The 26,441-nt window shown below is 42.9% G+C and overlaps 1 protein-coding gene across 3 annotated transcripts in view; it reads left to right on the forward strand.

Annotated features, from left to right (window-relative positions):
- Window positions 1-26,441, forward strand: part of LOC137379639 (tetratricopeptide repeat protein 38-like) — a 194,469-nt gene that overhangs the window by 134,581 nt on the left and 33,447 nt on the right. For all 3 annotated transcript variants that reach the window (XM_068050754.1, XM_068050755.1, XM_068050753.1), the window contains 5 exons: window positions 2,235-2,310; window positions 15,370-15,489; window positions 17,445-17,504; window positions 21,953-21,991; window positions 23,193-23,271. In XM_068050754.1, the coding sequence (XP_067906855.1) occupies window positions 2,235-2,310; window positions 15,370-15,489; window positions 17,445-17,504; window positions 21,953-21,991; window positions 23,193-23,271 (374 nt within the window). The remainder of the gene's footprint in view (window positions 1-2,234; window positions 2,311-15,369; window positions 15,490-17,444; window positions 17,505-21,952; window positions 21,992-23,192; window positions 23,272-26,441) is intronic.

A 26,441-nucleotide genomic window follows, 5' to 3' on the forward strand; every position in this document is an offset into this window, starting at 1 on the left:
CTGAGTGTTTCATTCAGGCTCTGTCCTCTTTCCATTCAGTCCCTGAGTGGAACAGGCTTGGGGGCAGAATGGCCTCATCTTGTTCCCATGTTCCAATCTGTTCCTTCCTCTCATTAATGACCACCTCCATTCATCATCTAACATGACAGAAAATTTGAATTGCTTTGCTTTGTCTTGTTTTTGACTGAAGAAGTAGATGGTTATTTTGATCTCCGATCTATTTGGTTTCCTGTTTTTAAAATGCAGTAAGCAGAAACATTTTCTCTTATCTAAAATTGGCATTGCCTCATAGATACCCAGTTTTGAGCTGTTAGTTTTGATCTTAGTCTGTCTCACTTGGTGATGCCACATAACACAATGGAGGATGTCCTCTGTGTAAATATTCCAGTCTTGGCACAATCTATTGGGACTAGACCTTCATGCCTCCATCAGTCACAAAAATGCCAAAGATTTTTATTTAAAAAATTGAGGCACAAGGGGTGTCTGTAGGCAAGTGACAAAGCATCAAAGCTTTGGCAAAGCAGATGCAGTGCTGCTGCATGAAATGGCTACAAGGGGATTGTGTCACATTTATTTCCCCTTTTTTGATGCTCCAGTGCACCAGACCTTGCAGAATGTGGCAGTGCTGTGTACATTACTCAAAGGGCCTGGTGAAAGATGCGAGAGAAGAATGCATCCTCGAAGAACTTTAGCAAGCTCAGACTATCTAACGGTATTGTATACCAGGTAGATGGTCCAAGATGCCATGTCACAAAGAGTTGCATCTTAACCACAGCAGCAACTTGTATTTATATAGCCCCTTTAATGTAAAAAAAAACCTCCCAAGGTGCTTCAAAGGAACATTATAAACCAAATTTGATACTGAGTCACATAAGGAAATACTAGGGCAAACGACCAAAAGCTTGTTCAAAGAGGTAGGTGTTAAGGAGCGTCTTAAAGGAGGAGAAAGAGGTGGAGGGACGAAGAGGTTGGAGGGAAATCCCGAGTTTAGGGCCATGACAGATGAAGGCATGGCCACCAATGATGGAACGATTAGAATTGGGAATGCTCCGGGTGCCAGAATTAGAGGAGTGCAGATATCCAGAAGGGTTGTGGGGCTGGAGGAGATTACAGAGGTAGGGAAGGGTGACTTGAAAACAACATGAGAATTTAAAAATCGAGGCATTGCTTAATCAGGAAGCAGTGTAGGTCAGTGAGCAGGGGTAATGGTTTAATGGGACTTGGTATGAGCTAGGACCCAGGCAGTAGAGTTTTGGATGACCTCAAGGTTCCGCAGGGTAGAATGCCAGAGGCCGGCCAGGAGTGCATTAGATTAGTCAAGTCTAGAAGTAACTGGCATGGATGAGCTGAGGAAGGGATGGAGTTGAGTGATGTTATAGGGGTCGAAATAGGCGATCTTAGTAGTGGCACGGATATGTAGTCGGATGCACATCACAAGGTCAAATGCAACACCAATGTTGTGAACAGTCTGGTTCAGGTTCAGACAGTTACCAGGGAGTGTAATGGAGTTGGTACTGAGAGAAAAGAGTTTTCAGCAGGAACAAAGACTGAATTTTCATTCTGGGGTTGGGACCCTGACCTCTGGAGCATTTCCAGGTCCTGACCTCATGTCCTGCTGGCATGGTTTTTGACGAGCAGGCCAATTAGTAGCCAGGGTGTGCGCTCGCCATCCGATTAGCAGCGGCAGAGGTGTGGGTAGGCAGGAGAGCAGCGAGGTGGGCACAATTCAAAGGCAAGCCTTTGGGTGTCAAAGCCGTAAGCTCTGGAATTCTCTTCCTGAACCTCTCTGCCTCTGTAGCACTCTCTGCTTCTTTAAGATGCTCCTTTAAAATCTACCTGTTTAACCAAGTTTTGATCACCTGTCCCAATGTTTCCTTACATGGCTCCGTGTCAAATTTTGTTTTATCACACTTCTATGAAGTGCCATGGGAGGTTTTACTATAATACAGGTGCTATATAAATTTGTTGTTGTTGTGCATGTGAGTTTCAAACATAATGGGGTAAATCTCAACTTTGTGCAATAGTATAAAATGAATATTAGCGAGTCAGCAATCTGTTTTTCATCTCGCCTAATTTTTATTTCTATCAATGGCCTCCATTCAGCGCACATATTACTGGGAAGCAGCTGAAGAGCAACCATGTTACAACATAATAAGAGTTTATTAAAGAGACCAAATGCTAGAATTCAAAGTCACTGATTTGTATTGATAACCTTGTGTTCTCTTCCTCTTTAGCTACTTGAAAGGAATGTATGCATTTGGGCTGGTGGAAACTAACTTTTATGACCTGGCAGAAAAAACAGCCAAAGAAGTAAGTGTTAACTAAAATATGTTGCTATAGATAAGACAGCAAGGTGTTATTTTGAAGAGTCACGTTATATTTATCACATCAGTGACTATTTGTGTGCTATAACTGGCCAATGCAGCATCCTAACATCCTGTTCAGTAAACACCAAGATTGTTTAATGCATTACCTAATTTTTAAAAACTGTATAAAACTCTGTAATATTGGCCATTATACCATCAGAAGGATATTTTGCTGTTGAGGGGTTCACGAGTCACTTGGATGGTTAGGCAGTGTGATATATTTGGGTGGCACCAGCAGACAACATGGACACACAACATGACCAATTCAAGGAAGTGTTTATTTATAATATGACATCTTTACATCATTAGCATATTATACAAATACAAAACACTGCTTTCCCATTCAAAAGAAGTGTTTTTCTCTACACGAACTATATTTACAAATCAAATTTAATAACTGGTTTACAAAGTCTTTCTGATCTTACAGATTTTGGTGTCGAGTCAGGTTTTGGGCTGCTTGGATTAGGTTCAGAATTTAGAGAAGATCTTGTCCCTATCTCAAAAATTGATACTTCAGCCACTGAATTCTGAACTGGTCCAAACTCTGGCATGAGCTAATGATCAAGTGGATCCTGCTCATGGTTTGGTTCATCTCTTGCTGCGATCATGTGATATACATGGACTTTTCTAACTTTACCATCAATCTCAACCAAACATCTTTTGGTTCCACACACTTCTACTACATTTCCCACACACTTCCGTGACTTTTGAGGGAGACTCAACACAAACATGATAACTCTGCTTGAAACGGTGTTCAACTTTAGCTGTCAGGTTAGGAAGGACCAGACTCAAACTTGTCCTTAACCTTCTCTTCATCAAAAGCTCAGCAGGTGTATATCCTGTAGTATAGTTTAGGGTTGTTCTATGCTTCAGCAGAAAATTAGCCAACCGCTGTTTCATACAGAAATTTAAACACCCATGTAGCACTTGTTTCTTGAGTGCATTTTTAACTCACAGAATCATAATGCAGAAGGAGCCCATGTGGCCCATCGTGTCCACACCAGCTCTCCAAAAAAGCAATTCACTTAGTTCCATTCCACAGCCTTCTCTCCATAACCTGCACATTCCTCCCTTTCATATAACAGTCCTAGTCCCTTTTGAATGCTTCAATTGAACCTACCTCCACCACACTTTCAGGCAGCGCATTCCAGACCTTAACCATTTGCTGCATGAAAAAGTTTTCCCTCATGTTGCTTTTGCTCTCTTACCAAATACTTTACATTTGTGCCCTCTTGTTCTCGATCCTTTCACGAGTGGGAACAGTTTCTCTGCACTCTGTCCAAACCCCTTATGATTTTGAATACCTCTATCAAATCACCTCTCAGCCTTCTCTTCTCCAAGGAAAACAGTCCTAACTTCACCAATCTATCTTCATAACTGAAATTCCTCATCCCTGGATCTTTTCTGTACTCTCTCCAATGCCCTCATGTCTTTCCTAACGTGTGGCACCCAGAACTGGATGCAATACTCCAGCTGAGGCCGAACTAGTGTCTTACACTAGTTCAACATAACTTCTTTCCTCTTGTATCTATGCTCCTATTATTAAAGCCCAGGATACTGTATGCTTTATTAACTGCTCTCTCAACCTGTCCTGCCACCTTCAATGACTTATGCACATATACACCTAGGTCCCTCTGCTCCTGCACCCCCTTTAGAATTGTACCCATTATTTTACATTGTCTCTCCATGTTCTTCCTATCAAAATGAATCACTTCACAGTTCTCTGCATTGAACTTCATCCTCCACCCGTCTGCCCTGCCACCAACTTGTCTATGTCCTTTTGAAGTTCGACACTATCCTCCTCACAGTTCACAATGCTTCCAAGTTCCATATCACCTGGTAACTTTGAAATTGTGCCCTGTACACCAAGGTCTAGGTCATTAATAAATATCAGGAAAAGCAAGTGTCCCAACACTGATCCCTGGAGAACTCCACTACAAATCTTCCTCCAGCCCAAAAAAACATCCATTAACCACTATTCTTTGTTTCCTGTCACTCAGCCAATTTCGGATCCATGTTGCTATCGTCCCTTTTATTTCATGAGCTACAGGTTTGCTCACAGTTCTGTTGTGTGACACTGAATCAAATGCCTTTTGAAAGTCCATGTACGCCACATCAACAGCATTGCCCTCATCAACCCTCTCAGTTACCACCTCAAAAAACTCCAGCATGTTATTTAAACATGATTCTCTCTTAAGAAATCCATGCTGGCTTTCCTAATTAACCCGCATTTGACCATGTGACTATTAATTTTGTCCTGAATTATTTTTTTCCAGAAGTTTCCCCACCACCGAAGTTAAATTGACTTGCCAGTAGTTTTTGAGCTTATCTTTACACCCTTTTTTGAACAAGGGTGTAACGTTTGCAATTCTCCAGTCCTCTGGTGCCACCCTCAAGTCTAAGGAAGACTGAAAAATTATGGCCAGTGCCTCTGTGATTTCCATCCTCACTTCCCTCAGTATCCTTGGATGCATCTCATCCGGTCATGGTGCTTTATCCACTTTAAGTACAGACAGCCTATCTATTCATCCTCTTTATCAATTTTAATTTCTTCTAGTGTCTGAATTACCTCCTCTTTTAACAATGCCTGGGCTACATCTTCTTCCTTGGTAAAGACAGATGCAAAGTATTCATTTAATACCTCAACAATGCCCTCTGTCTCCATGTGTAAATCCCCTTTATGGTCCTTAATCAGCCCCACTCCTCCTTTTCCCACCCTTTTACTATTTATTTGGCTATAAAAAAACTTTGGGATTTCCTTTCATGCTAGCTGCCAGTCTCTTTTCATGCTATCTCTTTGCTTCTCTTATTTGCTTTTTCACTTCCCCTCTGGACTTTCTATATTCAGCTTGGTTCTCAGTCGTATTTTCTACACGGCATCTGTCATAAGCACACTTTTTCTTCTTTATCTTAATACCTCTTTTGTCATCCAGGGAGCTCTGGATTTGTTTTCCCTACTTTTCCCCTTTGAAGGAACATACCTTGACTGTGCCCGAACTATCTCGTCTTTGAAGGTAGCCCGTTGTTCAGCTACTGCTTTTCCTGCCAACTTTTGACTCCCAATTTATTTGCCCCAGCTCCATTCTTATCCGGTTGAAGTTGGCCTTCCCCCAGTTAATTATTCTTACTCTGGATTATTCTTTGCCCTTTACCATAGTCAACCTAAACCTTATGATACAATGATCACTGTCCCCTGAATGCTCTGCTACTGTTACTTGATCCACTTGGCCCACCTCATTCTAAAGAAGCAGATCTAGCAGTGCCTCCTTTCTCGTTGGTCTTGCAACATACTGCTGCAGAAAATTTTCCTGAACACACTCTAGGAACTCTTGCCCTTCACTGCCCTTTACACTACTACTATCCCAGTCTATATTTGGATAATTAAAGTCCCCCATTATAATTACCTGATAATTTTTGCACCTTTCTGTAATTTCCTTGCAAATTTGTTCCTCCACATCCTCCCCACTATCTTGTGGCCTATAGACAACACCAAACAATGTAACTGCACCTTTTTTGTTCCTTAGCTCTAGCCAAATTGATTCTGTCCTTGACCCCTCTGGAACATCCTATTTATTAGAAGTAGAATAGCTTACCAAGGGCGGCACGATGGCGCAGTGGTTAGCACCGCAGCCTCACAGCTCCAGCGACCCGGGTTCAATTCTGGGTACTGCCTGTGTGGAGTTTGCAAGTTCTCCCTGGGTCTGCGTGGGTTTCCTCCAGTTGCTCCGGTTTCCTCCCACATGCCAAAGACATGCTGGTTGATAGATTAATTAGCCATTATAAATTGCTCCTAGTATAGGTAGGTGGTAGGGAAATATAGGGACAGGTGGGGATGTGGTAGGAATAGGGAATTAGTGTAGGATTAGTATAAATGGGCGGTTGATGGTCGGCACAGACTCGGTGGGCTGAAGGGCCTGTTTCAGTGCTGTATCTCTAAAACTAAAGCTCCTTCCACTGCACCGAAGCAAGAACCAAATACTGGAGAGTGAAAAAAGTAGAAAAAAGGAGCACCTTCTCCCCCCTTCCCCCACCCCACCTTCACTGAACTCACCACTCACCAAACTCGTATCTCCACACTCTGCTTGCAATCTGCACTCAGTTTTTTCCTCACAGATTTTTCAGCTGCTCCATCTGATGCCGGAGGATAAGAATTAGTGAGGGTATGTCTAATATCATTTTGCTTCATGAAATTTTAAAACGGAGCAGAATGAAATTGAGGACCATTATCTGAGACAATTTCCTCTGGTAGTCCATGACAAGCAAAAGTAGACCTTAACTCGTCTATTGTCCATTCAGCATTGGTGTTTTGACTCTTGTGCTCGACTTCGATCCACTTCGAGTGGCTATCAAAGAATACTAAGAAATTTTCATTTTCCTTCTCACAAAAGTCTACATGAACGCTTTGAAATAGTTGGTTCAACCATAGCCACGATTGCAAAGGAGTTTTATCCAGGATACTTCTATAGTTTTGGCATATAATACATTTGCTAACCAATGATTCTAGATCACTGTCTAGACCAGGCCAATAAACAAAACGTCTAGCTCTGGATTTCATACTGAATATTCTTGTGTCTTCTGCCATAACCCTATGTCTCAAAGAACTAGGTATTACCATTTTATGACCCCACTTAATGCATCCTGATTCACATGACAACTCATTGCGACGATTGTGGAATGGTTTCAGTTCCTCGTCTGTACACTGGTCAAATTCTGTCCATCCATTCAATGTCTGTTCGTAGACCTTTTCAACACTGAGTCTTTGAGTTTCAGTTTAATTGCAGTTGGATTGATTGGAAAGTCATCATCTAATACTCCTATTGTGAAGATTGCACCTTCATATCCTACTTCTGGGTCTTCACGTGGCGAAAGCAACAGTGCGTCGGCGATAGCATTCTCCTTCGACCTGTGACATTCAATATGTTGTAATAGTACTGTGAGAGAGGTATGACCCACTGCTGAATCTTTGATGTTGCCATCATCAGTATTGATGACTATGGTTCCAGAATAGCTATTAGGGTTTATGATCGGTTACTAGCAATAAGTTTCTACCCAACAAAAACTGATGAAACTTTTTGATTCCAAAGTTAATTCCAGTTGCTTCCTTTTCTATCTGTGCAAAGCTGTGTTCAATCTTGGCCAGCATAGGTAACGCAAATGCTATGGGCTTCTCTTGACCATCATCCATGACGTGACTGATCACTGCTCCAACTCCATAGATTGAAGTGTCACATGCTAGCTCAGGTCATGATTTGTATCATAATGAACGAGTAATACATCACTGGTCAAGCTTCTCTTACATGCATCATCAGCATCTTGTTGTGCTTTAGTCCATTCCCATTTCATATCTTTCTTCAACAAGCCATGTAGTGGAGCTAACACCATTGTAAGCTCAGGCAGAAATTGCAAGTAGTATTGAACCATGCCTAGAAAAGCTCTCAGCTCAGACACATCTATGGGCTTTGGGGCATTGACTATAGCCTCTATCTTTTCCTTCACTGGCTGTAGTCCTTTTTCATTAACTTTCAAGTCAAGGTATACTACCTCAGATGGCACAAAAGCACACCTTCTCCTTTTCAGTTTCACATTGTGATCATTGAGCCTTTTTAACACTTTGTCCAACACTTAAAGATTCTCTTCCTCTGTTGCAGGCGCAATCAACACATCATCCTGATTGCACCAGCAATGCAGCACACCTTGCAAAATCTTATCCGTTGTAGCTTGGAAGGTTTCTGGAGAAGATTTCACATCATAGGCAGCTTCGTGTAGGAGTAGAACCCCACGTGTGTGTTTATTGTGAGATACTGCTGACTCCCTAGACCTACATTGAGCTGTGCATAAATGTGGGACAAATCCAATTTTGTGAATAACGTGGATCCCGCTAACTCTGCACACAAATCTTGAGAGGTCAGTAGTGGATACTGCTTATCATCCACTACCTGGTTTCTTGTGACTTTATCGTCCCCTAAAATCTTGCAGTTTTGTCTGACTTGGGCACTACTACAATTGGGATTGTCAAATCATTGTGATCAGTTTTCATGAGCACTCTATTCTTCTCAAGTTTCTTTAGTTTCTCTCCTATCTGGGTTTTGAGTGCATAAGGAACCGGCCTAACCTTGCAATATACTGGTTTTGCATCAGGCCTAATTTGGATGTGCACTTTCACACTGATTATACCTTTACAGCTGTCCTTGAAAATGTTCCTTTCTTATTCTTTCACAGGATGTGGGCGTCACTGGCTAGGCCAGCATTTATTGCCCATCCCTAATTGCTCTTGAGAAGGTGGTGGTGAGCTGGCTTCTTGAACAGCTGCAGTCCACCTGGTGTATGCAGTTCTTAAGGTGTAGGTACACCCACAGTGCTGTTAGGAAGGGAGTTTCAAGATTTTGACCCAGTGACAGTGAAGGAACGATGATATATTTCCAAGTCAGGATGGTGTGTGACTTGCAGGGGAACTTGCAGGTGGTGGTGTTCCCATGCATTTGCTGCCCTTGTCCTTGTAGGTGGCAGAGGTCGCGGGTTTGGAAGGTGCTTTCGAAGGAGCCTTGGTGCATTGCTGCAGTGCCTCTTGTAGATGGTACACACTGGTGCCACTGTGCGTCAGTGGTGCAGGGAGTGAATGTTGAAGGTGGTGGATGGGATGACAATAAAATGAGCTGCTTTGTCCTGGATGGTGTTGAGCTTCTTGAGTGTTGTTGGCGCTGCACTCATCCAGGAAAGTGGAGAGTATTCCATCACACTCCTGACTTACGCCTTGTAGATGGTGGACAGGCTTTGGGGAGTCAGGAGATGAGTTACTCACCACAGAATTCCCAGCCTCTGAACTGCTCTTGTAGCCACAGTATTTATATGGCTGCTCCAGTTCAGTTTCTGGTCAATGGTGACCCCCAGGATATTGATAGTCAGGGCTTCAGTGATAGTAATGCTATTGAATGTCAAGGGGAGATGATTGGTTTCTCTCTTATTGGAGATGGTCATTGCCCGGCACTTGTGTGTGCGGATGTAACTTGTCATTTATCAGCCCAAACCTGGATATTATCCAGGGCTTGCTGCATTCCTACATGGACTGCTTCAGTATCCTGAGCATCGTGAATGGTGCTGAACATTGTGCAATCATGAGCGAGCATCCCCACTTCTGACCTTATGATTGAAGAAAGATCATTGATGAAGCAGCTGAAGATGATAGGGCCTAGGACAGTACCCTGAGGAACTCCTAAAGCTATGTCCTGGGGCTGAGAAGATTGACTTCCAACAATCACAACCATCTTCCTTTGTGCTCAGTATGACTCCAACCAGCGGGGAGTTTTCCCCCGATTCCCATTGACTCCAGTTTAATTAGGGTTCCTTGATGCCAGACTCAGTCAAATGCTGCCTTGATGTCAAAAGCAGTCACTCTCACCTCATCTCTTGAGTTCAGCTCTTTTGTCCATGTTTGGACCAAGACTGTAATGAGGGCAGGAGCTGAGTAGCCAAGGCAGAATGCAAACTGAGCGTCAGTGAGCAGGTTATTGCTGAGTAATAGCTGCTTGATAGCACTATTGACAACACCTTCCATCACTTTGCTGATGATCGAGTGTAGACTGATGGGGAGGTAATTGGTCGGGTTGGATTTGTCCTGCTTTTTGTGTACAGGACATACCTGAGCTAATTTTCACATTGCCGGGTAGATGCCAGTGTTGTTGCTGTACTGGAACAGCTTGGCTAGGGACGCGACCAGTACTGGATCACAAGTTTTCAGTACTATCATCGGAATGTTTTCAGGGTCCATAGTCTTTGCAGTATCCAGTACCTTCAGCCATTTCTTGATATCGCGTGGAATTACTCAAATTGGTTGAAGACTGGCATCTGTGATGCTGGAGACCTCAGGAGGAGGCTGAGATGGATCATCCACTTGGCACTTCTAGCTGAAGATGGTTGCAAATGATCCAGTCTTGTCTTTTGCACTGATGTGCTGAACTCATCGTTGAGGATGGGAATATTGTGGAGCCTCCTCCTCCTTTTAATTGTGCACCTCCATTCACAACTGGATGTGGCATGACTGCAGAGTTTAGATCTGATCCGTTGGTTGTGGGATTGCTTAGCCCTGCCTTTCACCTGCTGCTTCCACTATTTGGCACACATGTAGTCCTGTGCTGTAGCTTCACCATATTATATGATTGTTTTTAAGAGTGATGTCCCTTTTAGATCTCAGTATGCTAATGAACTAAGTACCAGGCTGTAGTCATGTGATTCAAAGCCAGAGTCACTCTGCAACTGTAACATGTAGATGAAGGTCCTGTAAATAGTTTGCTCTGTACTGTATATCTTAGATTAGCTGTTAATATACCTGTTTGAGATCTTCAACAAACTGGACTCCATGCATCTCATTTATGTTGCATCAGACAACGTAAAGAACTCATTACACACCAGGTTGACACCTCATTTTAAGGTATGCCTGGTGCTTCTCCTTGCATGCCCTCCTGCACTCTTCATTGAACCAGGGCTGGTCCCCCAGCTTGATGGTAATGGTAGAGTGGTAGAAATGCCCGACCATGAGGTTACATATTGTGCTTGAATACAATTCTGCTGCTGTTGATGGCCCACAGTGCCTCATGAATGCACAGTTTTGAGTTGCGAGATCTGTTCAAATCTATCTAATTTAGCACAGTGGTAGTGCCACACAACATGATGGAGGGTATCCTCAATGTGAAGGCAGAACTTTGTTTTCACAAGGATTGTGCAGTGGTCACTGCTACCAGTAGTATCATTGACAGACGCATCCGCGACAGATAGATTGGTGAGGACAAGATCAAGTAGGTTTCTCCAGCTTGTTGTTTCCCTCACCACCTGCTGCAGACCCAGTCTAACAGCTATTTCCTTTAGGAGTTGGTCAGCTCGGTCAGTAATGGTGCTACCGAGCATTTCTTGGTGATGGACATTGAAGTCCCCCACCCAGAGTACATCCTGTGTCCTTGCTACCCTCGGTGCTTCTTTCAATTGGTGTTCAACATGGAGAAGCACTGATTCATCAGCTTGGGGGGAAGGGAGGGTGATAGGTGGTAATCAGCAGGAGGTTTCCTTGCCCATGTTTTACTTGATGCCATGAGACTTCATGGGTCTGGAGTCAATCTTGATGATTCCCAGGGCAACTCCCACATGACTGTATACCACTGTGCCACCACCTCTGGTGGGTCTGTCCTGTTGGTGGGACGGGACACACCCAGGGATGCTGATTATGGTGTCTGGGACATTGTCTGCAAGGTATGATTCCGTGAGTATGACTATGTCAGATTGTTGTTTGACTAGTCTGTGGGACAACTCTCCCAATTTTGGCACAAGCCCCCCAATGTTAGTAAGATGTTTGCAGGGTCCAAAGCGTTTGTCGTTGTCATTTCCGGTGCCAAGGTTGATGCTGAGTACTCTGTCCAGTTTCATTCCTTTTCTTAGACTTTGTAGTGGTTTTTGATGCAACTGAATGGCTTGCTAGGCCATTTCAGAGGGCATTTAAGAGTCAACCACATTGTTGTGGGTCTGGAGTCACATGTAGGCCAGACCAGGTAAGGATGGCACACTTCCTTCCCTTATAGACATTAGTGAAGCAGATGGGTTTTTGTGACAATCGACAATGGTTTCATAGTCACCATTACTGAGACTACTGTAACTATTCAATAGATGATCAAGCTTCTTGGTAGTCTCAACTTGAAAAACATGCTTCTAGTCTAACTTGAGCTTACAAAGCTCGTCTTTGCCCATTAACATTGGTTTGTTATCATATCTCGTGACAAGAATGGGTAAATTGAGGGACTTGCCTTTATATTGGACATTGCATTCCATTTGTCTGCATGTTTCTAACACCTCACTAGAATCGGTTTTCAACTGAACTGTGCTCTCAGTTCAAGGTACATCACTGAATTTGCTCTTATATGTTTCTCTACTCATAATGGAGCAATCTGTAGCAGTATCAATGTGCATGTTGATACACTGTTGCTTTACCAAGACCTTTGTACAAAAGTCTCTGTCATTTGAATGATTGCTAATGATGTAAATGCTGTACAGCCCCAGTTCCTCTTCAATTCGGCACTCTGGATTCACTCCAAGATTGTGAACTTCACCCTTGTGAAGTTGTCATTTTCCATTACCACTGGAATGAGTTCCTTTTCCTGCTTTGGCCTTCACTCGGCAAGCAGTTGCAATATGGCCTTTCTTTTGGCAATTAAAGCAATTGGCATTTCTTTGCTGACATGCATGTGCCATGTGGTTACCATTACAGCGATAACAAGACATTAAACCATTATCTCCAACACTCTTCTAACTAGGTCTCTCCACTTTAGGCCTGGTGTAAGTCTTCTGATAGCGGACAGAAGTTGTACTAGTCACTGGCATTGGACAGGATTCTCGAGCATTCCTTGGTGCCATCTCTATAGAAAAATCAATTTTACACACTAGCTCAAATGTAAGATTTTATGTGTAAGTGCGATCGGATTTTTTCATCCATCAGTCCACGCACAAATCTGTATCATAATGCATGGTCTAAGAGTGTGCCAAAGTTGCAATGTAGTGATAAATTCTTCAGTGCTACAATACACCCTCCAACAGTTTCACTGTTTTTCTGATTTCTGGTCCGAAATGTGTAGTTTTCTGCTATCTCTAGAGGCTTAGGGTTGAAATGTTCCTCCAACTCGGTGATGGTTGTTTTGAATGGCACATCTTTTGCCTTGTTGGGAGCAAGAAGGTTTGTTAACATGCCATACACTTTCAGTTCAATTTCCGTTAGCAAAATTGCTTTCTTGCGCTCAAGAATTGCCTTATTCTGAGTTGAGGACCTCTTGACTATCAACTTTGCGTTCAAAAATGTTATTAGCTCTGATAAACATGTCTATTCTTTCAATATATGAACTGAATGGTTTTCGAGCCCTCTCATATGTTCCTAGCCTTCCAATGTATCCCTTGGGCACAGCCATATTGTCCTGTTTGCAATTCACAGTAACCCAGTAAACACTTTACTGTGGCTGTCTGTAACAGTGATACCTAAAACCAGTGCAGTCGGTGGTTGAAAATATTCTCTTACCTGAATGAACACTTTGAATCAAATGCACTCTAGGACCCTGCTGCATCACATTCAGCAGAGAAAACAGGTTTCACACAAGCCATCCAAAATCTCTGCCATCCAAGCACATTGGTCGTCATGCGCTAGCTCATCCTGTTTGCAGCCTATATTGATGGACATTTATTGCAACCTCATTGCCATTTTCTGTGATGTATTTCGATGGTAGCAGCAGACAAGATGGACACCAAGCATAGCCAGTTCAAGGAAATGTTTATTTATATCATGATGTCATCACATTATTAACATATTATACAAATACGTTACAGGCAGTCAGAGATAGTGGGAGTGAGCCATTTGGGATGATGGCGATGAGAGAGAGAGTTATGCTTGAGAAATGAAGTTAGCAGACGGGTGAAGGAGAACCCTTTTTCTCTCGAAGATGTAAAAATCTAATGAGCTTTCCTACACTGTACTGGAAGCTGTTCAATTCAAATGGCAAATAATGCTGTTTACAGAAAACAAGGTTTTCCATAATATGGGAATCATATGACAGAAATAAGTGTGAAAATCACAGGAAGTAAGTGTATTACAATTAGAAGTACACAAATGAAAATTTTTTCTTACCTATGGCAATGTTGCTTACTGTGGGTGGGGGTTACACAGGGCGTGGACCCAGGGAGCTCTGCCTGGCTGCTTATAATAACATGAGTTTTTGCAGTTGGATGGTAAATGGCTGCTTTCTTTCACCCCCACCCCCCCCCCTCACTTTCTTTTCCAGACTAGGGGATGGACATGGACCTCTGAAGAATAGCATTTTAAAAAAATGTTCAGTGTTGGCCTCTTTAGCCTTTACATAAAGAGATAAAAGGGGCCTACATGTTGGCTGTGGGGGAATGGTGCAGGTTTCTCTACCCCCTCTGGGTAGCAGGCAGACTCTAGACTTTGCAGAAACATGGGACACATGGAAACCTAAGACGTGCTGGAGTGTCAGGCGTGCCTACCAGTCCCATGCAGTCAAGTGCACTCCCACTGACACCATACATGCTGGAGGGCACTGGCGATCCAGGCATTACTGCCCCACAAAAATTCAGGGACATGATAACCAGGATTTTGCCGAGTCCCGACATCGGGATCCGTGGCGGGGGCGCCAGAAGATTGTACCAGAAGTGGACCGCCACAGAGTCTGACTCTGGGAGTGTCAGCCAGATCTTCCCAGTGCCGGTGAGGCTCGGTGGTGGCCCCCCCCCCGCCGCCCCCCATAGGCGACGGGACCCGGATTAACATACTTAAATTAGGAGAATGAATAAGTTTAAATGAAATTGTAAGCCATCTTTCTGGCTGCCCGGGATCTTCCAAGCGGTGGCCAGCACTCATGCCTTCAATATCCCGTCCAGGGAAAGCTGGCACCACTGAGGTGGGGAAGAGGGAGTTCTTAAGATTTTTAGTGCGGTGGGGGGGATAGGGATCAGATCGGCATTAATAGTGTGGGAGGGGCGGGTAGGGAAAGGGGATGACCTCTGCACTTTGATCAGTTTGTGGAGGGATAGGACGAGTCTTGCAGGTAAGTGTTTTGGGGGGTGGCGCGGAAGGAGGGCAATTGTTGCATTTAATTGTTATTGGGGGGGGGGGGTAGGTGTGTGAGTTTATTTTGCAGTGCATTGTGGGGGTGGGTAGGCCTTTAAAAATTTAAATATACAGGCTGGGCTGGCTGCCCTTTAAAAATGGCACCAGCGCCTGTGCACAGGCAGCTGAAGCCGCTGCCAGCGTCGCAGAGCCCACCCCCTCCACGTGATTGGGGGGTGGGCAGCCCGACTGGCATATTCTGTTGGGCCATGGTGCAGTAGATCGCGGCGGCAAGGAGGCACACGCGGGCCGCCATTTTCTTCACCTGGCGGAAGAAATTTCAGCCCGAAGTCCTTGAACATCCACAGTTTTAACCTTTGTCTCTCTTTTCCTCCTCCTCTATCTCCTCACTATCAGGGCTTGGCTCTGAACCCAAAAGATGCCTGGTCTGTACATTCTGTCGCACATGTACACGAGATGCGTGCAGATGTGGACGGTGGATTAAAGTTTATGAAACAGACGGAAAACAATTGGAAGGTAAACCTAAGAAAGCCAAGTGAAGATAAGTGGTTCCTGATTGAGCTCCATTAAAGGCCAGAAATGTAATTAGGGCAGCGGGTGGTACAGCCACACAGAATGCCATGGACATGAAAGGGTATAGGTTGAATTCCACTGCTTTCTGACCTGCAGTGGGGAGGTTGCTTGTCTCCCACAGGTAGCGGCAGAGGGAAAATTGGAGGTAAATCTGTCATCATTGGGTTTCTGTTATATACTTCCTAGTAGATGGAGACAGTTTGGGAAGCAGATTGCTCACTTTCCTTTCTGACCTTAATTGCTGGTGTCTTGGCAAGGAAAAAAATAGAGGAAGGGATTTTGTTCCCCCTTTTGTTATTTTTATAAAGGTGTTAAATAATAGAATAATTGCCTCTTGCTATTTGGTTCAGTGATTAAAATTTACTATTGTGATATCTGTTATCGGTGCAATAACTAACTGGGATAGTGAAGATAGTGGAGATACAGAAAATCTGAGATAAAGTCGACCAGTATCAATATTAAACAACTGATAGTTTAAGATTAGCCCTCCCAAAGGGATGGGAATATGTGAGGAGGATGCAAGGAGGCTTCAAGGGGACTTGGGCAGGCTAAGTGAATGGGCAAGAACATGGCAGATGGAATATCATGTGAATAAGTGTGAAGTTATCCACTTTGGTAGAAAATACAGAAAGACAGAGTATTCCTTAAATGGTGAGAGGTTGGGAAATGTTGATGTCCAAAGGGACCTGGGTGTGCTTGTTCATGAATCACTAATAACTAAAATACAGGTACAACAAGCAATTAGGAAGGCAAATGGTGTGTTGGCCTTCATCGTAAGGGATTTTGAGTACAGGAGTAAAGAAGAGAGAATCAGACCATCTCCCCTTGACATTCAATGGCATTACCATCACTGAATCCCCTACTATCAACATCCTAGAGGCTACCATTGACCAGAAACTGAACTGGAGTACCCATACAAATACCATGGTTACAAGAGCAGGTCAGAGGCTAGGAATCCTGCGGTGAGTAACTCATCTCCTGACTCCCCAAAGCCTGTCCACCATCTACAAGGCAGAAGTCAGGAGTGTGATGGAATACTCTCCACTTGCCTGGATGGGTGCAGCTCCAACAACACTCAAGAAGCTCAATACCATCCAGGACAAAGCAGCCTGCTTGATTGGCACCACATCCACAAACATTCACTCCCTCCACCACCGACGCACAATGGCAGCAGTGTGTACCATCTACAAGATGGACTGCAGCAACGCACCAAGGTTCCTTAGACAGCACCTTCCAAATGCGCAACCTCTACCAACTAGAAGGACAAGGGCAGCAAATGCATGGGAACACCACCACCTGCAAGTTCCCCTCCAATTCACACACCGTCCTGACTTGGAACTATATCGCTGTTCCTTCACGATCGCTGGGTCAAAATCCTGGAACTCCCTTCCTAACAGCACTGTGGGTGTACCTACCTCACATGGACTGCAGCGGTTCAAGAAGGCAGCTCACCACCACCTTCCCAAGGGCAATTAGGGATGGGCAATAAATGCTGGCCTGGCCAGCGACTCCCACATCCCATGAATGAATTAAATAAAAGTCTTTCTGCAATTGTATAAAGTCTTGGTGAGACCTCTTGCCATTCGGTTCAGGGATAAAATTTATTATTGTGATATCTATTATCAGTACAATAGGTAACAGGGATAGTGGAGATACAGAAAATCTGAAATAAAGTCAACCATTATCAATGTTGAACAACTGATAGTTGAAGATTAGCCCTGCCAGAGGGGTGGGAATATGTGAGGAGGATGCAAGAAGGCTTCAAGGGGACTTGGGCAGGCTAAGTGAATGGGCAAGAACATGGCAGATGGATTAGATATCTGTGGCTAGTCAGGGAATGGTGCAAAAGGACAGAAAATGGAAATGTTCTAACAATTGTCTTTTCAATCTATTTGCAGGATTCTGACATGCTCGCCTGTCATAATTACTGGCACTGGGCACTATATCACATTGAAAAGGTTTGTAAGTGATTTGGACACTTGCACCTTTGCGTGCTTGCTTGTACCTGTTAAATGAAATGTTGCAGTTAACATATACAGCCTGACTTTCCAGCATAAATACATTGCAAGCTGTCCCATAAAGAACATAGGAACATAGCAACAAGAGTAGGCCGTTCAGCCCATCGACCCTGCTAATCTATTCATGCAGATCATGGCTGATTTTCTACCTCAATGCTGCTTCTCCACGCTATTCCCATATCCCTTGATGTCATTAGTATCCAGATGTCTATCAATTTTCTGGCTTGAACATGCTCAATGATTGAGCTTCCACAGTCCTTTGGGGTAGAGAATTCCACAGATTCACCACCCTCTGACTGAAGAAATTTCTCCTCATCTCAGTCTTAAATGGCCTACCCCTTATTCTGAGACTATGTCCCCTGGTTCTAGACTCACCAGCCAGTGGAAACATCCTATCCACATCCACCCTGTCATGCCCTGTAAGAATTTTGTAAGATTCAATGAGATCATCTCTCATTTTTCAAAACTCTAGAGAATACAGGCCCAGTTTCCTCAATATCTCCTCATAAGACACTCCCGCCATCCCAGGGATTAGTTTGGTGAACCTTCATTGCACTCTTTCTATGGCAAGTATATCCTTCCTTAGATGAGGAGACCCAAACTGTACTCTGTGCGGGCTCACCAAGGCTTTATACAACTGCAGCAAGACTTCCTTACTTTTTTACTCAAAAGCCTGTGCAATGAAGGCCAACATACCATTTCCCTTCCTAATTGCTTGCTGCACCAGCATGTTAGCTTTTAGTGACTCATGAACAAGGACACTTACGACCAGGTGAGAAAGGTGTCTAGGGGTCCCTCTCAGCCTTCACCTGGTCTTACCTTAACAGGGTTTAATTTTCAAACACACTGTGTTTTTAGCTCCCCCTTGGTGAATCTTTGTTCACCGCTTTCCAATTATAAGGCAAATAAACCAGCACAAACAGGCTTTCTTAGGTTTAAAGAAGAAAAGTTGAAATTTATTAAACTTGAACTTAAGCTCTATTTCGGTTAATGCCAACGGATACACGATGCGCCCATGCTAGCATGCATACACAATACACACATGCAAATAGAGACAGAAAAGAGCAGAAGAAAAATAAAGTGGAAAAATTTGAGGCAATATCTGACAAGTTTTTGTTATGGTTCTTTGAGCTCACTGTAGAGTCCTTAATTGTAGGTAGATCTTGCTTTTCGTTGGGGCCCAGTATTCTTCTTAAACCTTGTTCGCTGTAGGAGACTTTACTCTCTTGGGGTTCATGTGTCTTCAGTGGATTCAGAGGCTTGTGAGAAAGAGATTGGAGTAGACAGGAGAGATCGTCTCAGTCCAGGAGCAAACAAACACTCTCTCAGTTCAAACTGTTTGTACAATTCAGAAAAACCCAGGTTGCCAAGCAGGTTCGTCATGTTACTAACTGGTCTGACCACGTCTTGGATTGTATCAGCTTAGAATACTCCTCTTACACACAATACCTGGTGATCAAGGTCCATTGTGGGTTGAATGTGTTAGGGAGTGGTCCTTTGTCCTTCCAATCACGGTTAATATGCACATGTTTTTTCCAGCCACGGCTGATCTGTTTAACAAGTCCTTTCTTCACTCTAGTAACAGTTTAAAATCAATGTTCATGACAACATTAATGTGCGTTATTCTTGGCAGGTGGGGGCCCAGCATGGCAACACTCAGGTCCCTTTGGACATCAACACGTCCTGACTTCTCGCCATTTAAGAAATACTCTGTCCTTCTGTTTTTTCTACCAAAGTGGATAATTTCACACTTATTCACATTATATATTCCATCTGCCATGTTCTTGCCCATTCACTTAGCCTGTCCAAGTCCCCTTGAAGCCTCCTTGCATCTTCCTCACAATTTACATTATCACCTAGTTTTGTGTCATCAGCAAATTAGGAAATATTACATTTGGTCCCCACATCCAAATCATTTATATAGATTGTGAACAGCTGTGGCCCAAGCACTGATCCTTGACATACCCGACTAGTAACAGTCTGCCATCTTGAGAATGACCCGTTTATTCCTACTGTCTGTTAACTAATTCTCAATCCTTACTAGTATATTACACTCAATCCCATGTGCTCTTATTTTGTTTATGAACCTCCTGTGTGGGATCTTATCAAAAGCCTTCTGAAAATCCAAATACACCACATCCACTGGCTCTCCACTGTCAGCTAGTAGTAACATCTTCAAAAAATTCCAACAAGTTTGTCAAACCTGATTTCCCTTTCATAAATCCATGTTGACTCTGCCCAATCATATCATTATTTTCAAAGTGTCTAGTTATCACATCCTTTAACATTTTCTCTACTACTGACGTCAAACTAACAGGTCTGTAGTACCCCATTTTCTCTCTCCTCCTTTCTTAAATACTGGAGTTACATTTGCTATTTTTCAGTCTGCAGGAAGCTTTCCAGAATCTATAGAATTTTGAAAGATCACCACCAATGCATCCACTATCTCTATAATACTCTGGGATGTAGCTCATCTGGTCCAGGGGATTTATCAACCTTCAATCCAGTTAATTTTTCAAGTACTACCTCTTTATTAATACTTATTTCTTTCAGTTCCTCATTTTCACAAGTCCCTTGATTCCTTAGTATTTCTGGGAGATTTTCTGTATCTTCCTCTGTGAAGACAGACACAAAGTAATTATTTAGTTTCTCCACGATTTCCATATTATAAATTCTCCTGTCTCCTGTAATGGACCACATTCATCCTTGCTAATCTTTTCCTTTTCACATACCTAAAGAAGCTTTTACAGGCCGCCCTTATGTTTCTCACTAGCTTGCATTCATATTCTCTTTTCCCTTTCTTTCTCAGTTTCTTGGTCATCCTTTGCTGGATTCTAAATTGCTCTCAATCCTTGAGTTTACCACTTTTTCTGACAACCTTATAAGCTACTTCCTTTGATCTAATACAATCTTTAACTTAATTTGTTAGCCACGGTTGATTCACCTTTCCTGTTGGGTTTTTGTGTCTTAAAGAAATGTATGTTTGTTGTCGACCATGAAGGATCCTATACTTCCTCCATGTTGGAGTGTACACCACTGAACACTTTATAATGTCACTGACAGGAGCAGAGCTGATCTGAGAATCTGAAAATATCTTGACAAGGTATTTTACAGGAGGGGATTGGGTGGTGCAGTGGATTCTGCTGAATGGCACATTTTCTCCTGGGTGGAAAGTCAGCATAAGGTTAGTGGGGCTGGACTTCTGCACAAGTCAGTTGCTGTCCTTGAATCCAACCAATTTCCTGGGGATATATTTCAGTCAGAGTCCCAGCGGGATTCCCACCTGCATTGGGCAGGGGGCTTGCCTCTTTGGGAGATGGGAGAGAAGCTGCTGAGAGGTCAGGGACATGAGAAGTCAAAGCATTAAGGAGCCATCCCTGCCTCCCCCATTGTCACTGCCTTTGTTTGGGAGGGGCAGAGGCTCCATGGAATCCCCAATGTAAGGTCATGACATATCAGTATTCAGCTGGTGTGCTGGAATGGGATGTTCAGTCCTCGATTTATTAAAAAAAAGTGAAGATACTTCAACATGAAGTGTTCACAAAGAATCACAAACTCTTGCCTGCATAATCACTAGGGCACTGTCCTCCTGACGTTGCTCTCTGTGGAAATAGCCTGTTCGCAGACCTTGAACTCAAACACTTTGTTAAACATTATTTGAGCAGGAGCCAATTTGAAATAAAAGCAAAATGAACAATATGCTACATACTGCTATAAGACCTGCTCCAGGTTAATAGGAACATAGGTATATTGAGCAGCAAAATGTGCTTTAGGGATCCAGCTGGTTGGTCGCAGATTTGTTGGTTGAAAATTATGATGACTTATGAAGGCGGTTTCACTTGAGGACAGACTTTGCAAGGCCCCAAACCCATTGGCAGGGCCTCAGATACAGCTGCCAGGGAGAGAGCTAATGACCTCTGTCCATGGATGGAACGATGTGGGCAAAGTACCTGTGATTTTGTGATCTCTGCCAGCTCTGTCCAAGCTCTGCTGGCAGATCAGCGTTTGGCAAACTTGGATGCATTCAATGAAATCCATCAAAAGGAAATGAATTTGGGCCAGTCTGGATCAATTTCCCAGTGAATGGATATAACAGCACCACACAAAATTGTCAGTACATGCAGCTCACATAGAGGGGCATGAAGAAATGAAAATGTCGCGCTGGTAAAGTAAGGAATGCTTTCTGAAGCTGAGTTTTAGATGTGTTGAGGCCCAGTGGAGTGAGATTCATTCTGTAGCTGGCTTGTACTTTATCTGATCTGGGCAGTACTTTACCTTACCTTGGAATATTTGATACCAGCAGTGATTACCTTGAACCCCTCAACAGTGTTTACATCCTTATTCTTAGATAACATTCACTTCTTATTAACAGTGTTCTTTTCGTACAGGGTGAATATGAAGCGGCACTCATGCTCTATGATACTCGTGTGAGTATAAACTAGTTGAAATGCTTGAAAAGATTCTTCATAACAGAAGTTCAATTTACAAAGGGTGTAGGCTTTCGGGTAATTTTTCTTGTTCATTTGATTTCAGGGATTAGTTCAGGATTAGTGTCTTGCATTTGGATATTTCAGCATTTAGAGCTTGTCCTGTGTCTGGAACACATTCTGTTCAGAGGGTATTTTATTAACATTGCACCTTACTGCTCCATTAACTGGAAACTATGATGAATCAAAGTTGTCTACACACTGACTCTTTCTGCCTTGCGTATTACCCAAGCGTAACAGTGTTGAAAGGAAAAGTACTTAGCAGTTCCCTCCTTATTTTCTCATCCTGCCACTTTTAGCGACATGTTGCTGTTTAGGAGCACGGATTGATTTGTGTAAAAGGAGTAGCGTTCTTTGAAGAGCCCATGTGGCAATTGCCTTTTTTTATTGTTCCACTACACCTGATGAACTGGTGTCAACCAGACCGGTCATGTGAGGTCTCCACCTCCAGGGCATTGCCCCAGGGTCTCCTGGAGTTTTCCCAGTGGATGTAGATGGGTCTACACTTATAGTAGGAGCAGGTCTAAAGTTAGGATGATAATAAAGTAGGGGAGTTGAATGCTTAGCAAGGATCTACAGGGATCTCAAGGGTGGGATGATGACTGCTGGTAGACAGGTTTGTAAACTCCTTTGCAACCAAACTCTATTACAGGCTGGCACTGCCAATCACTATGAAAATCAGTCTGCCACTAGAAACTAGTCCAGCTTGGCTAACCCACATTTCATTTTCCACCCTTCCTGTGGGAAATTCCACTGACATTATTGAACTAATTCTGAAGCTGTTTTCAGTGTCAGTCATTTCTTCTTTGATGCATCTATCTCTGTCTCTATCTGTTGCCTTTATCTCTGTCTTTCTCTCACTCTTGTATTCTGTCCCCCCACCACTTTCCCTTTCTTTTCATCTACCTGTGAAAGTGAAATGTCTATTTTAGCGAGTGATATAGGCACCGAATGGCAGTCGTGTGTTATCCCAAAAAATAATTAATTGTGTGAAACACTTAGAGATGTTTCGACATGGAATGTGTTATGTAAATACAAGTATTTTGTTTTATTATTTCTCTCAAATACATGTGTTTTTTGTTGCATTCTTTCTCGTGTTTTTTGTTGTCCCTTACTGTAATTTTATCTGGATCATATGCAGCTTTCCACAAGTCTTAAATCTGGATCAATGCTGGATATAGTGGACACATGTTCTATGTTGTATCGACTCCAAATGGAAGGTAAGTTCTTACCCTTCTCCAATGGTCCTTTGGCAGTACATAACTTGAGTATTGCTGAAAAAAGGTGTTGAAGCTTTTCATCTTGTACTCATCAGGACAATTAGCAAGAATACCAATGTAAGGGAAAGCAACAACTTTATACTGTATGAGAAGAGTGTGCTGATTGGTTGGCAAGTGGACTCTGATTGATAGAGGCATTGCCATGGGGAATGCATTGTTTATAGTGACTGACAGTTAACTGCCAAGCTTTGTATTTAAGTCCATTCATGGCATCGCCCCTGCTGGCCTCTGTAATTTCCTACAACCATGTCCATACTATCTGTTCCTTTGATTCTGGTGCATGCCCCACCCCCTTCGCCCTGTCAATAGCAGTTGTGCCTAGAGTCACCTGGATCTCCTTTTAAGACTGTCCATAAAGCCCACCTCTGACAAAGCTTTCAGTCACTCCTTCTAATATTTCCTCCTTAGTTTTGGCTGTTTTTTGATTACACCTCTGTGGAGCACTCTGGCATCTTCATCTGCTCTTAAAGCTGCTATATAAATGCAAATAGTTGTTTAAACGGTTTTGGATGCACTTATCATACATAACACACAAAGAAACACACATTACATTGTTGGAGGTGGGGAGGAAGACAAGTAAATGCCAGTCAATATCTCATTGTGAGAAAGCAAAATAAATTACCAGTCTTAATCAAGCTTCACAGGTTCTTTTCATATGCCTTTTGTTAACTCTGTTAATTGTACATGTTAAACTCTATTTTATTGCAACTTTTGTCAGCCACTTTTCGACCATAGGTTAGAGGACCTAATGCAGTTTTAGATCCCCATTACAGAAAGAACATTTTAACCATACCAAATGGCATAGATTGACCCAAGTGAAACTAGCGATGGGGAGCTATACTTATTAATAGAGACCTAAGATATTGGCATTATTTCCCCAAAACAGAAGAGGCAAGGAGGAGTTTTAATATAGGTTTTGAAAATTAAAAGGGTTTTGATCGGATTAATAGGGAAAGACTATTTTCCTTTGGGGAGTTAGTCACAAGCACTCATTAATTTAAAGTTGTCACTGAGAATGAGGAGAGAGGTTAGGTGAAATGTCATGATGCAGAGGGTTGCTGGAATCTATAGTTCTGTTCAGGGTTTAGTTCAGGCACAGATCATTGCATCTTTTAAGGGAAAAGTGGATAAATATTTGAAACACAGGGTTATTGGAGGAGACTGGAGTAGTGGGATAATTTAGGATTGCTCTTGCAAATAGCTGTTACAGACACAAAGGGGCTGAATAGCCTCTTTTTGTGCTGTAAACTTCTTCGTTTCTACACTCATTGAAGATGAGAACGGAGGGTTCAAGGAAATTAGGTTTGTGGAGTTTGTACACTGGAGACAGAGCAAGAGAGAGGAGCATGGTGGGAGCGGAGGTTTTACAAGTGCCCCAAAAGGTCAGAGTCAGAGAGGGGGAGAGACAGTGGGGGCGGAGCAGGGAAAAATCTATAAGTGACATCAGAGTGACATCACAATCAACAGGGAGAGCAGGGAAACAGAGAGCCACCAGGGTGAGTATATAGGTAATCTTTTAATTTAGTTTACTTGACTTTAAATCAAACCTAGCATCAAACATCACAGGCAAGCAGGTAGGTGAATGGTTTGAGAAGAAGCTACCTGTTTGGTGAGTATCTGGTAAGTGATTAAAGTCCATTCTAATCCTAATGTTTAAAATACTAAAGGAACTAGTGGTAAACTTAATATATATTAAAAAAAAGAAATTAAAAAATTGAATAAAATAATTAAGTAGTTAATTAAAACAAATCAAGGATGGCAGGACAGGTGCTGTGTCATGGCTGCAGCATGTGGGAGCTTCTGGATGCCAATGTGATCCAGGGCAAACATGTCTGCAGTAAGTGTTTGTGGCTCGAAAGAGCTTCAGCTCAGAGTCATTGAACTGGAGTCCGAGCTGCAGACACTGCGACACATCAGGAGGGGGAAAGTTACCTGGACATTTTGTACCAGCTGGCGGTCACAACCCTTAGGATAGGGTCTTTTTTATAGCAAACATTTAAAGAGCGCATGGATGAACTGCAACAATGGTTTATTCCTGTCTGGCGCAAAAGTAAAACGGGAAAGGTACCAAACCATGGCTTACAAGGGAAATTAGAGATAGCATTAGATCCAAGGAAGAGGCATACAAATTCGCTAGAAAAAACAACAGACCTGAGGATTGGGAGCAGTTTAGAATTCAGACAAGGAAGACCAAGGGATCGATTAAGAAGGGGAAAATAGAGTGCGAGAGTAAGCTTGCGGGCAACATAAAAACTGACTGTAAAAGTTTCTATAGGTATGTGAAGAGAAAAAGATCGAAGACAAATGTAGGTCCCTTACAGTCAGAAACAGGGGAATTTATTATGGGGAACAAAGAAATGGCTGACCAACTAAATGCATACTTTGGTTCTCTCTTCACAAAGCAGGACACAAATATCATACCAGAAATGTTGGGGAACACAGGGTTTAGTGAGAGGGAGGAACTGAAGGAAATCAGTATTAGTAGAGAAATGGTGTTGGGGAAATTGATGGGATTGAAGGCCGATAAATCCCCAGGGCCTGATGGTATGCATCCCAGAGTACTTAAGGAAGTGGCTCTAGAAATAGTGGATGCATTGGTGGTCATCTTCCAAGAGTCTATAGACTCTGGAACAGTTCTTACAGATTGGAGGGTAGCTAATGTAACCCCACTATTTAAAAAGGGAGGTAGAGAGAAAACAGGAAATTATAGACCAGTCAGCCTGACATCGGTAGTGGGGAAAATTCTAGAGTCCATTATCAAAGATTTTATAGCAGAGCACTTGGAGAACAGTGGTAGAATTGGATAGAATCAGCATGGATTTACGAAAGGGAAATCATGCTTGACAAATCTACGAGAATTCTTCGAGGATGTAACTAGTAAAGTTGATGAGGGGGAGCCAGTGGATGTGGTTTATTTGAACTTTCAGAAGGCTTTCGACAAAGTCCGACGTAAGAGATTAGCGTGTAAAATTAAAGCGCATGGGATTGGGGGTAGTGTATTACAATGGATAGAAAATTGTTTGGCAGGCAGGAAACAAAGAGTAGGAATAAACGGGTCTTTTTCCGAATGGCAGGCAGTGACTAGTGGGGTACTGCAGGGATCGGTGCTA

The sequence above is a fragment of the Heterodontus francisci genome, chromosome 18 (assembly GCF_036365525.1).
Source record: "Heterodontus francisci isolate sHetFra1 chromosome 18, sHetFra1.hap1, whole genome shotgun sequence".
Taxonomy (NCBI): Eukaryota; Metazoa; Chordata; class Chondrichthyes; order Heterodontiformes; family Heterodontidae; genus Heterodontus; species Heterodontus francisci.